The sequence below is a fragment of the Nomascus leucogenys genome, chromosome 6 (assembly GCF_006542625.1).
Source record: "Nomascus leucogenys isolate Asia chromosome 6, Asia_NLE_v1, whole genome shotgun sequence".
NCBI lineage: Eukaryota > Metazoa > Chordata > Mammalia > Primates > Hylobatidae > Nomascus > Nomascus leucogenys.
Window position 1 is genome coordinate 90,355,291 of NC_044386.1, and position 17,674 is coordinate 90,372,964.

A 17,674-nucleotide genomic window follows, 5' to 3' on the forward strand; every position below is an offset into this window, starting at 1 on the left:
ATAATTGGAAATGTATTGGACTTTATGGTAAAACACATTTTAAACATCCTCCAGAGAAGAATATCAGCTTTCTTAGAGTACAGATTTAGACTAGACAGAGGTAGGAAACTGGGTCAGAAGACCAGTTACCCACTCTAGAAATCCGACTCACATTTAACTCCACCCTTTCCTTCATTCTCCAGTCAACCACTAAGTCTTACTTTTATTTATTCTCGAATGTCTAATAAATCTGTGTTCTCTTTTATTAATAATCATGAAAATGTACTGAGCTAAGTGTGAGGCATAGTTTAGAATATTTTTTTCTAATCTTCACAACAACTCTGAAAATATATATATATTATGATAATCATTTAATACAAGGAAACTGAAACTCAAAGAATTAAATAACTTGCCCCAGAAGTCATCAGTTACCCATGGCAGATCTGGAATTTGAACTAAAGTCTATCTTACTTTCTTGCCATTGCCATTTTGACTACACCATACCATTTTTTGTTATGCCAGCATATGGTCTAGTTGACACTTTTGCAATGGTCTTCTTACTCATCCCCTACATTCAGCCTCCCCCTACTATGTCCTCCACGAAGTTGATTGACTTATCTGTCTGAAGTGGGTCTTTGAGAGCAGAGAGCATATCTTATTCATCTTTGTATCCCTAACACCAATACCTAGATCCATGCATGATACTTTGGAGGTGCTTAAAAACTTGCATTGAATATAATCTCATCACTTTTTAAATTTAAAAACCGTTTTCTGCTTCTGAACCATGCAGGATAAAATCTGACTTTTCAGGCTCATCTCCAGCTCCTACTCCCCTCCATGTTTCAATGTTCCTACCCTGTATTTTAGTGTTCTAGCCATAGAAATATTGTTCAACCCAGCAATCCCATTACTGAGTGTATACTCAAAGGAATATAAATTACTCTAGTATAAAGACACACGCACATGTATGTCCATTGCAGCACTATTCACAATAGCAAAGGTGTGGAATCAATCTAAATGCCCATCAGTGATATACTGGATAAAGAAAATGTGGGAGGCCGAGGCAGGCAGATCACTTGAGGTCAGGAGTTCGAGACCAGCCTGGCCAACATGGTGAAACCCCGTCTCTACTAAAAATACAAAAATTAGCTGGGCTTGGTGTCATGTGCCTGTAATCCCAGCTACTTGGGAGGCTGAGACACAAGGATCTCTTGAATCCGGGAGGCGGAGGTTGCAGTGGGCTGAGATTGTGCCACTGCACTCTAGCCTGGGTGATAGAGTTAAAATGTGTAAAAAAAAGAAAGAGAGAAAATGTGGTACATATACACCAAAGAATACTATGCAGCCATAAAAAAGAATGAGATCATGTTATTTGCAGGGACATGGATGGAGCTGGAGGCCATTATCGTTAGCAAACTAACACAGAACAGAAAATCAAATACTGCATGTTCTTACTTATAAGTGGGAGCTAAATGATGAGAACACAGGGATACCCTGAGGGGAAAGACACACCAGGGCCTATTGGATGGTAGAAGGTGGGAGGAGGAGGAAAATTAACTAACGGGTACTAGGCTTAATATCTGGGTGATGAAATAATCTACAAAATAAACCCCCATGACACAGTTTGCCTGTGTTACAAACCTGTACATATACCCCTGAACTTAAGGGTTAAAAAAAGAAATTATTCTTACATAAATATATTATACATAATCAGGTTTTATTTTCCATACAAAATAAAATCTGTGTCAGGTTTGCACATGTGCCCCTGAACTTAAAGTAGTCATTCCTGCGCCCTTCTTCATTCTGTTTTCCCAACTTCTGCTCCTGATAAAAATCTGCTATTTGTCTCTCAGGGATCAGTTCAAATGCAACCTTCCTTTTTAAATTTGACTTTTCACCTCTGGAAGAATTAGTCGTTCCTTTCTCTGTGTTCCCTTAGCATATGGTTTAAATATTCATTATATCACAATAAGCACATTATATTACATTTAATATATATATTCATCTTCCTCTCCACCCCACCCATCCAGATTGAGAGCTCCTTGAGGGCAAATATATCTTGATTTATTATTATATCCCCAATGCTTAACACAATATCTGACACATAATAAGTTCACCACAAAAACCTATTTGTTTAATGAGATATTGAGGTCATTTTAGTTTAGAAATTATATCCCATGTGTTTATTAGGTTGATTGCAGAGTAGGATTAGAGCAGTTATATTTCTGAAACTATCACCCAGTAAAAGTGAACAATAATTTTTCTATATCCAGAAACCTTTGTATGATCTCAATGTTGATTGTTCTTATCAATACAGATGATTTAGTGGCATGTGCCAGAATTCTTAGCACAGTGTTTGGTAGATAGTGGGCTTTCAGGGCATGTTTGGTGAATGAAAGAAAGAATTAATTAATTAATTAATATGTGTGTATGTATAACTAAAAAGATGTACCCATATCTGCTAAGGATACAAGGAAAACTAGAAGAACAATCCCCAAAATATAAACATTGTTTGGCAAGCTAAGTCATTTTTTAATGGAGCTCAGAACACACTTTCCCAGAGGAGCAAATTTGTAAACATTGGCCAGAGTTTAAGGCTAAACTCAAAAGCTTCCTTCAGAAAATAACTGAAATGGGTTAGGTGTTATATGGCCTGTTTACTAGGTGCTAGTGAAAAGGATGAGTCTGTCTGCAGCCCAGGAGACTTGCCATTCGTTTTTACCAAATGGGCATGTGATAGCTATATAAATTGGAAATTACTTCTGCTTTGTTTTGTAACCATGTCACTGTTTTGCTGAATGTAGTCTTGTTTATTATGTCACTTATTTCCTGAAGAGTTTACTTGACAAGCCCTTTACACAAAATAAATAATCCCTTTCTGATGACAGACTTTTTATTATGGAGGTTATATTCTTAAACTTTTAATTATGTGGAAAAAGAAAGGCAAGGCACTTTTAAATATATGATGTGGAGCAACATCATTTCCCAAAGGATTTGTTGATGTTTTTGATACATAACTCTGATGCCCCATGATTTTTACATTAAACTTTTTTGCTGGTTAATGTGGCCATCAGGCATCCCTATGTGGGTAAACCTTCTTGCTAACCCTTATTCTGTGTCTATATCACTGATTCTGCCCCTTTACTGAAATTATAGCTAATGGTTCAGACATCCTTCTTAAGGTATAATACATACTCATTAAAAACTTCATCATTGTCCCACTTCATTAATTCATCCAAGAAAGATGTATTGAGCAGAGCATATGCTAGGAGCTGTACTAGATGTTGGATCTACTATAGTAATTGTGACAAAATTCAAGCCCTCAAGGATCGCTGTGTTTAGTAAGAGAGATAGGTAAGGCAACAAGTAATTGCAGTACAATGTGGCAAGTATTGTAATAGCAGTATGCACTCTTTTCATCTTCTTTGTTTTAGTGGCAGTGAAGCTGTCCTTTGTTCTGTTCCAGTATTGATTATATAAGCAACCTCAATGAGATATAGTCTAACTCAATGTATCACACAAAGCACAATGTATGGAACTAATTGTTAAGTTAGTTTTTCCTGTTATCAGCCTTCACCTTTCTAAGATTATCATCTAAGACCATTCATGTACTACTACTCATTGGATATTTGATTTTTGTCACATAATAATCATTGTCTTAAGTGCTAGTCTGGTAGAAATCGAGCCTTTTTGCATTTTCTTGGTTGCATATTCACTTAAAGTAGACCGATGTTATTACTCATCTTGTTATTGAATAAACAAATGTGTAGAAGGTTAACTGGTACCTCTGAAATAAGTATGATGAACAACAGGGCAGCGCTTTCTTAGTTTTATCCCTTAACATCATTGTAAATGTTTGAAGATCTTTGATAATTCATTCAGTATACATTGTTAAAAGCTAATTACTAGATTTTGGGTCCCCAAAGATGAAAAAATATACAATCTCTAGCCTCGCTCACTATCTGGAATAACAGGCAAAATCGTAAGCATAAAATTGTAATATAGTTATGAGAAGTGTGTTCCAGGAGTGTACCAAAGACCATGGGAGCACAAATAAGAGTGAGACGCTAATTTTAGTAGGCGCAAATAAATACTGGATGAAAGCAGAAATCCCAGAAGGAAAATGCAGAAACAAAAACCATGCTTTGTTTAAGTTTTGAGGTTGAGTAAAGCAAATAGTTATTTCTCTATTCACAAAGCAGATAATATGAGTTGGATTAAGATATTTCATTTATTCTCTAGCTATCATTTAGATAGCCTTATATAAAAAATGTGGCTTCTACCTTGGAAATAATAATTACCAAATTCAGTGCAGTATGAGAAGCATGTGTATATATATATATATATATGTAGTGTGTGTATATATAATATAAATAATGATTCCTTTTCACTATTTCTTATTTCAAAGTGAGGAGGAAATCTACACTGATTTTACTGATTATAACTGTAGTATACACTTTAAAAATTTCAAAAACCATTGAAGTATCCAAAAGTAGAAAGTTAGAATTACCCCCTAATACAACCTCTGAGAAATAAACTATTTTTAGCAGTTATTACTTGATTTAGAAACATGTTTTTGTATGTATGGTTCTTACTATAGAAATACTAATTTGTGAACTGCACTTTTTTTCTAGTCAGAAAAGTTTATAGATTGGGAAAACCTATCTGTGTTGACATGAAAAGATAACCATAATGTAGTAAACGGCTTGTTTTAAAACTAAAGGGAATATTAGTTATCTTTCATGGATAGAAATAATTTGGGTTTAGAGGTGATCTTTTTTGTTCATAATGTGCCTCTTTTTAAATTAAAATATATGATTAGAATAATACAAAACTGCCAGCTAGTCTATTGAAAATTAGTCCTTAATGCTCTAGGTTTAATTACTGAAATGAAAAAAGAATATAAAATTGTGAAGAGCTTTTCTGACAGGTCATTACACTGTTAGGTATTCTGCATGATATCTTTCATTTAAAATTATTCTTTGGGTTTTCCAGGCCTCTAGACTCAGGACTCAACAATGCTTTACAAGGTTTATCTGTCATAGACACATACCTTGTTGAAGTGGACGGGGATACACTTTCCCTGTATGGCTCAGGAGCACTGGAATCTCTGGATAGGAATTGGAGCGTTCAAACGGCAGGAATGATCACAACAGTCTCCTTCACTTTCATAGAATTTGATGAAATCGTCCAAGTGCTTCCTAAACTGAAGATTAAGTTTCCTAATTCTCTGGTAAATATTTCCTTTTAGTAGTGTATTTGAATTATTCTTAGTCAATGACTTGTGTGTTCAGGCCAAAGACCTGTTTTAACTTGTATTTATGTAGTTTCTATCTGGCAGGAAGATTTAAGTTTTGTGTTGATTTTCTTGAGCTGGGATTTAAATTAGTATTCATAAATAGCCTTGAAGTTTTATGTTAACATTTGAAATTGTATCTCTAAAAAAATGATCCTTTGTGGAGTAGAAAAAGACTGATATAATTTTATTCAAGTTATATATTTCTACTTTATAAATGATTCACCTTACCACATAGCCTTATGTATTCACCTATTGTACCTGGTAATGGTGAAATGTATATTTACTGTATAATTTTTACAGTTGTCCCCTAACAATGTTGAAAATAATTTTAATAGCTCATTAAAATTACTTTGAGAAATTAGCCTTCCTCAATTATGGTGTCATTGTATTATTTAGTATGCATTTGGAGAAACTGATTTCTGTAATGAGTTCTCTCTTGAGTTTTTATTATTGTTGTGTTTTTCTCTATCAGCCAAGAGACTTCCCTCACCTGCCTTTTTGGTGGGTTTTTGTTTTTATTTTCACTTCATTCTCCCTAAAAAAGATAGTTAGGGGTGGAGACAGTATGTTTAGAAAAGAGCATCTAGATTCACAGACAGAATGCTTGAATTAACATTGCAGTTTTAGTGATTTGATTTTTCTGTAGCCAGTATAACTATCCTACGTAGTGTTTGGCAAGATACAAGTAATAATAACTAACTAGTTCTTCTCAGGAAAATTGTGGGGGCCTGTATTTATAAAGTTCTGAAATTTTCATTTCCAGTCTTTTTAAAAAAAATTTATTTAATGTCAATGTAAAGCATATAAAATCAATAATTCCTGAAAGAATCTGCATTATTTGATATTTATGTAACTTTAAAGAATGTTTGTTTATAAGTGAGACTGTCATTTATAGAAGGAGTCACCCAGAATTCAATATTGGATGGATTCCATCAATGGTGCATTGGATGAATTAAAGTTATATAAGTTTAGTACATTCAGTTGATGTAATGTAATTGAAAACATTTGCTAAGCCTAAAGTTTACATATTTACCTGGGGAATGATTAGTGAAGCTTTAATGTTAATATTTCAATATAGTTAAAATCAATGTTCTGATCTGTATTTGTGTTTTATCATTGCAGCACCTTAAATTTAAGGAAACAAATCTTGTAATGCTGCAGCAATTTAACGCACTAGCGCAACTCCGTCGTATTGACCAGTTGACAATTGATCCTCAAGGAAATCCAGTTGTCAATTTTACACTCTGGAAATACTATGTACTGTTTAGGCTAAGCCATTTTAGTATGCAGAAAATAAATGGAACAGAGGTAAGCTAAAAACTAGATGAACTATAGAATAAAAATATTCCTTCTTAGGGGAAATAATTACTTTAAATGTTTAGGAATTTAAGTAATCATGATAGAACATTTGAGATATAATGTTTGTTTTTTTTTAAAATTGACATTTAAAATGTCAAAAGGCTAAGAATCTATTTTAAAACTTCCAAAGAACTAAACAAATTGTAAAAATAAAATAGTAACCAGGTTATAGTGAATGGCAAATACTTATACTGTTGTTTGTAAGCATTCAGTGAAATAAAATGGTGGGGCGACAGTTAAAAATAAAAATAAAAAATAACTCTTTTATAAGTAATGTGATCTTTGTATTTCTCAAAGTACTTTGCAGACTGCCTGGTATGCAAGAGGGGATAAGGAAGTAAAACCTAAGTGTCAACTAATAAGGGTATTGTGGTAGAGAAAGGGAATAATAAAATGGAAAAAAAGGGGGAGGAAGAAGATGACTTACAAAAAGAAGAGATGAAAAGGAGAAATAAGCCAGGAAGAAAGATAAAATAAGAGAAAGTGAAAATAAGAGAAAAAGAAAATAAAATAAGTATACATAAATGTCTGGACCGCTTTGTTAATAGCTAGTAGCAACCACTGTGCCATGACTACACTGGGTAACTCAGGTCTGGAGCTGAATAGCTGGGAAATTATTAGTGAAAAGTTATTTTTAGATTGATTCTGCTAAGCTTGTCACAAGGTAATCCCCCAGCTACTCAAACGCCATGTTCTTTTAAAATATTAATTTGGAAGGAAAGAGAGAAGCTATGCTTCCACCTCTACTGAATTTAAACACTCCTCCAAAGGAAAAAAAATCTTTAATATGTTGTTAGTCTTATTACAATATCTCTTGAAATTCAGAAGACCTCTTTATTGTGAGATTAACTGTAATCAACTTTCTGGCACAGTAACTGTATTTCCCTGCAGCTGATACAGTACAGGTAGATACTTAACTCCAAAAATTCAGCATACTATGAGGAGACTGTACATCTCTGAATCAATGTACAAGCAGCTATATGAAATTTGCATCAACCATGGTATTTCTATGACCTCAGAATCAGCCATCTGCTGAAGATGTTGGGTAAATCTGAATCTTCAGATGACTTTTAATTTCTCCAGCTAGTTCTCAAGAGGGTTGGCTCAGTCTTGTGTACTCACGTATACTATTTGGTACTTCCCCCGAGGTGAGGTTGTGAGTCCCTGGAAGGACCTAATAATTAGTCCTAAAGGTTTTCAAAGTTAGCCCAGACTGGAAATAGAATGGTTATTTTTACTATGGGTGAGTGATTCTCCCTTAATTGAGGTAACAAACCGTTACCTCAGTTAACCTAAATGGTGTATTTACCCAGATATGGATCATTACTAGAATAATACCCATTATTATCGAGCTTTGAATCAGGAAGGAACAGTATAGTTATATAAAGTGGAGAAGAATTAGAAATAATTAGAAAGAACCAATATAATTTATTCTGATTTAAATTTCTGAAATTCTCAACGCCAGGGATATTTGACACTTTATTAAAATACCTAAAATATATTCCTGTTTGTTAAGTCCTTGACCTTAGATAGTAATGTTACACTGCATTTTTACTTCTCTGTGTATAAAAAAGAATGATATTGCTTGAGGTAGAATTAAATTGAATTAATAGCATCAAGAAAACTTGGAGTAGTGGCCTGCATTGGCCACTAGGTGACTATATTGGACCAAACACTTATTAGCTAAGAAAGAATTTGAAGTCTCCTTAACTGTGAACATCCAGGGAAGAGAAGAGAGTTAGCTTGCACTGATTCATATGTATAAGATGTTTGTGAATTATTGGTTTGTTTTTAAGAAAATGCCTGTGAAGAGTATTACAGATAGTGTCAGGAACAAATTTTCAAAAGATCCAAAATTTAATTATACCAGGGTTTCTAAACCTTGGCTCTGTTGACATTTTGAGCCAGATAATTCTTTGTTGTGGGGGCTGTCCTCTGCATTGTGACATGTTTAACAACAACGCTGGTCTCTACCCACTAGATGCCCGTAATGTCCAGAAATAACTAAACATGTCTCCAGACATTGCCAATTGTTCTGTAGGGGGCAAAATGGCTCTTGGCTGGGATCATTGAATTATATATGGACAAAGAAACAGTATTTAAAATGTAAGCAACCCTATTTTATATTAATGAAAATACCCCCAGATAATAATACAGGTACTGCTTTCAGCTTTTAGTACTTTCTTGGTTAATGTAAGAATAGGTCCTCATAGGGTATACTTGTGACAAGTTATTCTTTTTGGGGAGAAAGACTGATAGAATGAACAGGAGCATCCTTGCTAATTCAGTGAAAGTTCCATCTCTCAGGAAGGGACAAAGTTATCCCTATAGGAGCAAGGGATGACCAACAACTTGGCTTACCTTTGACACATTATTAAAATGAATCTATCCCATTGATACTTGGGAATTTTTTCCTCTAAATAATTCTAATCCAAGAAGCTATAGGATTTCTGAAAAAAGAAATACTAAAAATTGAAGGTACCTCAAGTGTAATTCTCAGGAAAGACAGCTTCTAAATCAGAGCTAACTCATCACCTCCAATCAACTTCCATCATCATGAACCACAATTATACATCTTCATTTTCACTCAAGAAAGAAAAATATCAGTGAAAACTCTTCTTTCCACAGCACAGGAGAATGTGCTTTTGTGGGCTTAAAAGATAATATCTAATCTGGATCTCTCTTTGGGATTATATTAGTTTTATCCAGCTAAGAGATGGTGTCATTTTTTTTACCCCTTTCTATTGTATCTCTTCAGGTGACACAGAATGATATGATAATGGCTGAAAGGCTCTTTGGAATCCTAGCACATGTAGCATCTTCTGAGTTACCCCAGTATCGTCTGATTTCCATTCTGGGTGATGCCAGGTAACCTTTAATTTTTGTAGTTTTTTATAGAATTAGTGTTACACTAGAAAAAGAAATAAATTCCACATACCTCTTAACTATGCTAATTATGTGTTCCATAAACATGTATCCTAGACTGGCCTATTGAAAGTGTTGGGGATCTTAAGATAAATAAGATGAAGTCCTCATTCTCATATGGCTTATAGTCTAATAAGTTAAAGATATATACAAACAATTAAAACGTAATGTTTCAGGTGCTATAAGGGAGGGCTGTAGGAGGGACTAACCGTATTTTGGAAGAACACTGGGGAAGGCTTCACAAAGGAGATAACATTTTATCTAGTTCTTTGGGAATGAGTAGGAGTTTTCAGGTAGAGGATATGGGGAAAAGATATCTGCAAAAGCACAAGTAATTGTAAATATCTCAGTATAATTGGAACATGGGATGATTATGAATAAATGATAGGAAATGAAGCTAGAAAGATTGATTGTGGTCTAACTTTGAAGAGCTTTCCAATCCATGCCAAGCAAAAATGAAAACTTGTGTTTTGTAATGAAGCACAAGCAATCATATAATTGGATTTACATTCTAGAAAGGCTGCCATTTGAGCAGGCAGAGATTGAAGTAATGAAGACCAATCAAGTGGTTACTCTGTAGGCCAGGAGAGATTATGAGGGCCAGAGCCAAGGCAGCAAGATGGAGAAGAGGAAACCTGACAGAACACACTAACTGACAAGGTGGAGCATGGGTGAAGAAATAGTCAAGGATGGTTGACCAGTCATGATTCAGTTACAGATCATACAAGTCACTCTGGTTAGAGTAAGCAAGGAATTAGATATCTACAAAATATTTCAAAGCATTGAGGAAGCAGTTTCTAGACTGAGCCTCCAGAGATATCTCCCAGAATTATACCATAGAACAAGCCCACAAAGGAAACTGCCTCCTTGCTATGGTCTTGGAGCACTTTGCTACAGTCAAGGACAACAGGAGACTGTTGTCCCAGCTGTGAGTACCAGGATCATACCACTTTAACTGTGCTGAGGATCAGGAAGTTCCCTGCTCTGCTCCCCAGAATCTGGCTCCAGAACCATGTTACCCTACTATAATTTACACTAACAAAGTGAGTCCTTTGCATGCTACTCCTACTTCCCCACTTAGCCCAGTTCTGAATTAAAATCTTACCCAAGTGTATCTGATTGATGGAATATAAATCCCATCTAAAACCCACAAAACCATTCTGAAAAAAAAGGAGGCATTGAATTCAAGAAACAATGATGTAGAAAGAAATCGGTAAAAATTATAGTTGTCTGAATAAGTATTAATGTATAATGTTAAAAAGATTAAATAACCTACAAGTAAAAATCCAAGAAAATCCTAAGAGAATGTAAGTTAATGTAAATTAAAGTTTACTTTCTTTCCCTGTTTAGGAGATATTAACAACAAAAATTGATGGAAAAATACACGTTTGTGTGTAATAAAATATTAAGGGTTTTCATTAGAAAAAGATTAGATGAATAATTTCTAAACTACTAAAAGGAAAAAAGTGATCAACGAAAAACCGGAAAGAAAAAAAAGCATTTGGGTTATCACCATAAATATTAATAAAGTCTTCTATTAATAGATGCTCTCAGATTGAATTAAAAACATGTTTTTCAGAGATACCCCTAAAAAACCCCTAAAGGCTTAAAACAAAGGGATGGGCAATAGAAATATATAATGAGCTAAATGCCAACAACAAACAGAGACAGGAATATTAGTGGTTAATAACGATAGAATTGATGACACTAAAAACTACAATCCCCCAGAAAATAGTTATGAAACAGTGTAACTAAGACTACAGCTTTTAAACATATCGACAAATACAAGCATATATTGACAAATTTTTCAGTTATTGTAATAGCCATTAATATGCTTCTCTCATAAATCAGATCAAATCAACTAAAATAAGAAAGACTATAGAGGATTTGAATAACATAATAACACATTTTATCAAATAAATAGAGTTAAAATCTTGTGCTGACAACCTTATTCCCAATTCAGAAAAAAACACATATTTTATTCAAACATCTATGGAATGTTTGTAAAAGTTGAACATCTATTAAACTCAGAGTAAATCTTCAAGTATCTCAAAAAGCATACTCATACAGATCACATTTTCTAATCATAATATTATGAAATTAGAAAATAATGGGTCAGGATAGCCAAAAACGTATCTAGTTGGAATTGGGATGGGTAGTGGGGTAGACAGCGGACGTAACCTTCCAGAAAACAAAATACAAATGCCTTTAAACTTTAAGAAGAGGATGTTTGGTCAAAGTTGTAGACAACCAAATTTTAAAATAATGAGATAACTTTGTGGGAAAATACTAGAAGTTTGATGATATGCAGCCGCAGTCCTCAACCTTTTTGGCACCAGGGACTGGTTTCGTGAAAGACAGTTTTGCCATGGACAGTTGGGGCTGGGGGATGGTTTCGTAATGAAACTGTTCCACCACAGGCATTAGATTCTCATAAGGAGTGGGCAACCAAGATCCCTGGCACGCGCAGTTCACAATAGGGTTTGCGTTCCTATGAGAATCTAACGCCACTGCTGATCTGACAGGAGGCGGAGCTCAGCAGTAATGCTCGCCTGCAGTTCACCACCTGCTATGTGGCCCGGTTCCTAACAGGCCATGGACATTCCTGAATAACACAGTTATTTCACCATGCTATATATCGGGGTCTCCAAGCCCCGGGCTGTGGACTAGGGCTCAGGAACCCCGATATACAGCATAGCAAAATAGAGTTCTTACATACTTTTGGTGGTAATGAAAGTTACTGTAATTTTTGTTCATAGTAACAGCAATATCTAATAAATTGTAAACGTACATACCTTTAGACTTAGCAATTTCACTTAAAGGAATTTGTTCTACAGATAATTTTCTTTACATGAGCACAAATATCTGTGTGCAAGGATTTTCATTGAGCCAGTATTTATATTAGCAAAAATATGAAAACTCACTAAATGTCCATCAATAGAGCAAGACGAATTTCTTGCAGCTCTAAAAAAATTGGATGTTCTTATATGAAATGGTTAAAGTGTCTCAGAAAATAAAAATATAAGGTACAGAACAATTGTATAGTATGCTGCAATTTGTGAGAAATGGGGCATATGTGTCAAAGATACTCTTGTGCAATTTAAAAATATTTGATTTTTTCAAAATGCTTGCCTCTAAGTGTTGAACTGGAGGGAGACACTAGGATTCCAAAGTACATAGATACTTTTACTCTATGTTTCTATGAACCTCTTGAATTATCTTCTTGCTTTTTGTTCTATCTTGTTTTTTATTTTTTATCCTTTTTAAAAAAGCACTTAAAAATAATTTAATGCTTTTGAATTAAAGAGGAAATTAAAGGTAAAATAATAAATCATATATAAATGAATTTGACAATAAGAATACTTATGTCAAAACCTCTGGGATGTGACCTCCTCCTGTGCTGACAGGAAATTATACATCTTTAATGTACTTATTAGAAAACAAGAAAGATTAGAAAGTAATGAATGAAGCTTTTACTTTAGGAACCTAGAGAAATATCAAAGTAAGGCAAAATTTTAAAAAATGGAAAAAAGAAGTTCATAAAGATAATAGCAGCTTCTAAAGAAATAAGAATTTGAAAGAGAATAGTTGACCAGTAAAAGCAAACACTGACTCTCCAGAAAGTCCAAGAATTCAACTATTATACTTTTTGAATTAATTGGAATATATAACAATGAGGCCAGATACTAGATTAACATATCAAAATAATTAATATTTCTTCATACCAACAATAAGCTGTTGAAAATAGTATTAGAAAAAGTACCCCATTTATAGAGGCAAAGAAACTATGAAATATCAGAAAATATACCTTATAAAAAGTAACTCTGACATACATAATAAAAGTGGGAACAGGCCTGGCATGGTGGCTGGCTCACGCCTGTAGTCCCAGCACTTTGGGAGGCTGAGGCAGGTGGATCACTTGAGCCCAGGAGTTTGAGACCAGCCTGGGCAACATGGCAAGACTCCATCTCTACAAAAAGTATGAAGACTAACCAGGCATGTGGCTTACGCCTGTGGTCTCAGCTACTTGTTGGGGCTGAGGCAGGAGGGAGAATCGCTTGAGCCTGGGAGGCTGAGGCTGCAGTGAGCCATGATCTATGCCACTGTACTCTGATCTGGGTGACAGAGCAAGACCCTGTCTCTAAATAAATAAATAAATAAAAATACAATTAGGAACAAAAAGGAAGCTTAAAAATGAATATTTACAATGTTAACAAATTCCAAGACTTAATATTGTAAGGATGCCAATTTATCCTAAGTAAATTACAAATTTACTTAATTCCCAATCGAAAATCCCAATATGATTTCTCAGGACCCTAAAACAAGATACATTTTCTATCTTAGAAAGGCATTTATCATCTCATGTTAATGAAAATGTTCTACTGTACTTTCTCATACTTCCTGAAGGTTTGTAACATGTAGCTCACAAACATTTTTACAGTTTCATATGATGAAATACATCATAAAGTGAAAATACATAAGCAGACAGGAGAATATATTTGCAGCATATTTAACAAAATTTTTAAGAAATCCTACAAATTTAATAAGAAAAAAGACAGTTGAGATAAGAGAAAAAAAAGGCAAAGCATATAAAGAGAAAACTCACAAGAAGAAATATGAATAGCCAGATAATGAAAGCCCAAACTCACTTGTCATCAGAGAAATACAACTTAAATTAAAATAATGCGATGTCATTTTTGCCAATGAGATTGACTTAAAAATTTAAAAACCAATAATATCAATGACTTATTAGTATTCAGGACAATGTACACTGTACATGTTGGTAGAAGTGTAACATGACTTTTGGTGGAAGGTAGTTTCGCAATGTCTATCAAAATTTAAAGCATACATATATTTGAACCCAGTAGTTTTAGTACTAGGAATATATTCTATTGAAATACACATATGCACAAGTTATTTATGTAGTAAGCTGCCATGCTTTATTGTTTGTAGTTACTTAACTTTGGAAAGTAACCAAATGCCAAATAATTGGTAAAACTAAGTATACCATAGTACTTCCACATTTACAGATGTAGAATCTATATGATACTGTTTATATTACACTAGATAATATGACTGTAAAAGAAGGAGGAGGAGGGGGAGAAAGATTGAGATAAATCTCCTGTTCTGACATGAAATGATCCAGAGACAGTTCACTGAATGAAATACGGCATAAAACTATTTATATTATGACCCAATGTTATTTAAAAACAACATAATAAATATGTAGACGTTAAAAATATGGAAACACAGAAAGGGAACTGACAGGATGAACACCTGGGAGGATATAGATATGAGGAGTGACAGTAGAGTAGTTGAAGAGTGCTTTTCAGGTTTTATTCTATGTCTGTACAGTGTGAAAAGAGTAGTTTTTGAATTTTACTCTGTATATATCTGTATAAGATTAGGAATATATTGAACTTCTATTTCTGACAATGATGAGTTTGGTTGTTTTTACCATTTCTTGAGTTAAAAACAATACAAAATGCTAGACAAAATAAAAACCTTCATAAAAGTTTTGGGGAGCTGGTAAGGTATAACATAATTACTAGGCCAGGATCTATGGAAAAATGAGAACGTTGAGAATTAAGGTAGACACAAAGCTCTTAGAACCAAACTTACTTTTCCTGCTCTTACATACCATTCAACACTTCTGATGCCAGATATGTGAGGGGGTTTTCCCTACACACTAGCCAGGCAATTCAGCAGCAGACACCAGCTGGGTGCCCTCTAATTCAATTTAATTCTGACACTGCCTACCTGGAGATAGTGTCAGATCCTACAGGTTGAAAGATCATCCCACAAGACGGCTCCTCCCCACCAAACCCAGCCTCCCTACATCACATGCCAGTTGCAAGCACAAGTTGTGACCTGTGCTTCTGATTGACCAGCTATAAATTGAGATTCTGACAACCCCCTTGTTAGGGGGTTCTATTAATTTTCTTAGAGTGGCTTACAGAACACAAGGAAACACTTTAATTACATTTACCCGTTTATTATAAAAGATATTACAAAGGATACAGATGAACAGCCAGATGGAAAAAATGCATAGGGCAAGGTATGTGGGAAGGGGCACAGAGCTTCCATGCCCTCTCCAGGCATACCACCCTTCAGGAACCTCCATGTGTTCATCTATCCAGAAGTTCTCTGAATCTTGTCCTTTTGGGTTTTTATGGAGACATCATTATGTAGGCATGATAAATGAAATCATTGGCTACTGGTAATCAAGTCAATTTTCAGCTCCTCTCCTCTCCCCAGAGGTTGGAGATGGGGCTGGAGGTCCCACCCCTCTAATTATGCCTTAGTCTTTCCAGTGACCAGCCCCCGTCCTGAAGCTATCTGGCTCACACACCCCAGTTACCAGCCATCTCATTAGCATAAAAAGCATTCTCGTTACTCTTGCAATTCCAAGGGTTTTAGGAACTTTTTGCCAGGAAATGGGAATGGAGAGAGTACAGGGATGGACAAAGACCAAATGTATATTTTATCATATCACAGAGACTGTTTGATCCAGAGGCATTTCAAGGAAACATAAATTTTTGTTCTGCTAGCCTAGAACAGTAGAAATGATGGAAATCAAAGCCCAGGGCTCCATCTAAAGTGGTAAATATAAATTGATGTCTTCCTAAGATTAAAATGAAACCTCAGTGGCTTTACCATCAGGTCAGAAATAAGCCTACCTCTTCTCCCCACTCAGGAATTTCCAAGGAAGGTTGCCTTGATATGAGCAGAAAAGAGGAAAGTTGCCCCTAAACAAATGTAAACAAAAAGCAGCCCTCATATAGATGTGCAGCCTGAATTCATAACACATAACTAGTTTAAAATAATACAAAGATTTAAATATCACTGTCTCTAAATATCTGGAAAAAGCAAATGTACCTCCTCTCTGGAAGAAGTTACTTTCATCTTGTCTCAAAGAATCCTCATGGCTAATTTTTAAGGGCAATTACCATCATACAATGAAAAAATAAATAACCAGTCACACAAGAAAATAAGACATCATGTAAAAGAACTGAAAGGAAAAAATAGATTATAGAAACAGACCTATGAATACTTTAAATATTGGTATTATCATGCATAGACTATAAAACGACTGTGCCTAGTATATCTCATGATATACAAGATAAGCTTGAAAATATCTAAAGAGAATAAGAAATTGTAAAAAGTGATCCAGCAGACCTGAAAGGAAACCAAAAGAAATTATATAAATGAAAAATGTAATACACAAAGTTAAAATTTAATGAGGAGGTTTAACAGCTGACTAGACACAGTTGAAAAGTGATCCACAAACTGAGAAACAGACTAGAAGAGATTTTCTGGAATGTAGTACAAAAAGAAAAGAAGATAAAGTATATGAGAAAGTGGCTAAGAAATTTGGAGGATAAAGTGAGTTGGAAGGTTTAACATCTGACTGAAGTTTCAAAAAGACACAATGGAGAGCATGGGGTAGAGGCAATATTAAAACAGATAATGGCAAAAATTGTTCAGAACTGATGAAATACACAAACCACACATTAAATAAGCCCAGCTAATCGCAAAAAGGATAAATGAAAAGAAATCTACACCTAGTCACATCACAGTGAAACTATAGAATTCTAAATATAAGGTGAAAAAATTTAAAAACAACTAGGAAAAGAGAAGTTACCTTCAAAAGAGTGGAGATCAAATTGATTTCATAACAGCAGCAGTGGAAGCCAGAAGATAGGATAATGAATGATATGTTCAATGTACTGAAGGAAATTATCAACCTAGAATTCTATGCACAGCAAATATGTCTTTTAAGAATGAAGGTGAAATAAAGACATTTGAAACAAAATAATAAAAACAAAATCTAAGAGAATTCCCATTAGTATTCTTACACTAAAAGAAATTATAAAGCTTATAATTAAGGCAGGACAGTGACCCCAGTTAGAAGGTCTGAGATGCAAGAAAAGCTAAAGAACAAGGAAAGTACTAAATATGTTGGACAAGGCTAAATGAACATTGACCATATAAATTAGGAGTATCCAATCTTTTGGTTTCCTTGGGCCACATTGGAAGAAGAATTTCCTTGGGCTACACGTAAAATACACTAACACTAATGATAGCTGATGAGCTAGAAAAAAATCACAC

At 34.5% G+C, this 17,674-nt stretch overlaps 1 protein-coding gene across 7 annotated transcripts in view; it reads left to right on the forward strand.

The window, feature by feature from the left end:
• The window catches only part of LRRC49 (leucine rich repeat containing 49), a 163,851-nt gene that overhangs the window by 116,403 nt on the left and 29,774 nt on the right, over nt 1–17,674 (forward strand). For all 7 annotated transcript variants that reach the window (XM_030814676.1, XM_030814678.1, XM_030814675.1 and 4 more), the window contains 3 exons: nt 4,975–5,212; nt 6,401–6,586; nt 9,396–9,505. In XM_030814676.1, coding sequence (XP_030670536.1) covers nt 4,975–5,212; nt 6,401–6,586; nt 9,396–9,505 — 534 coding nt within the window. The remainder of the gene's footprint in view (nt 1–4,974; nt 5,213–6,400; nt 6,587–9,395; nt 9,506–17,674) is intronic.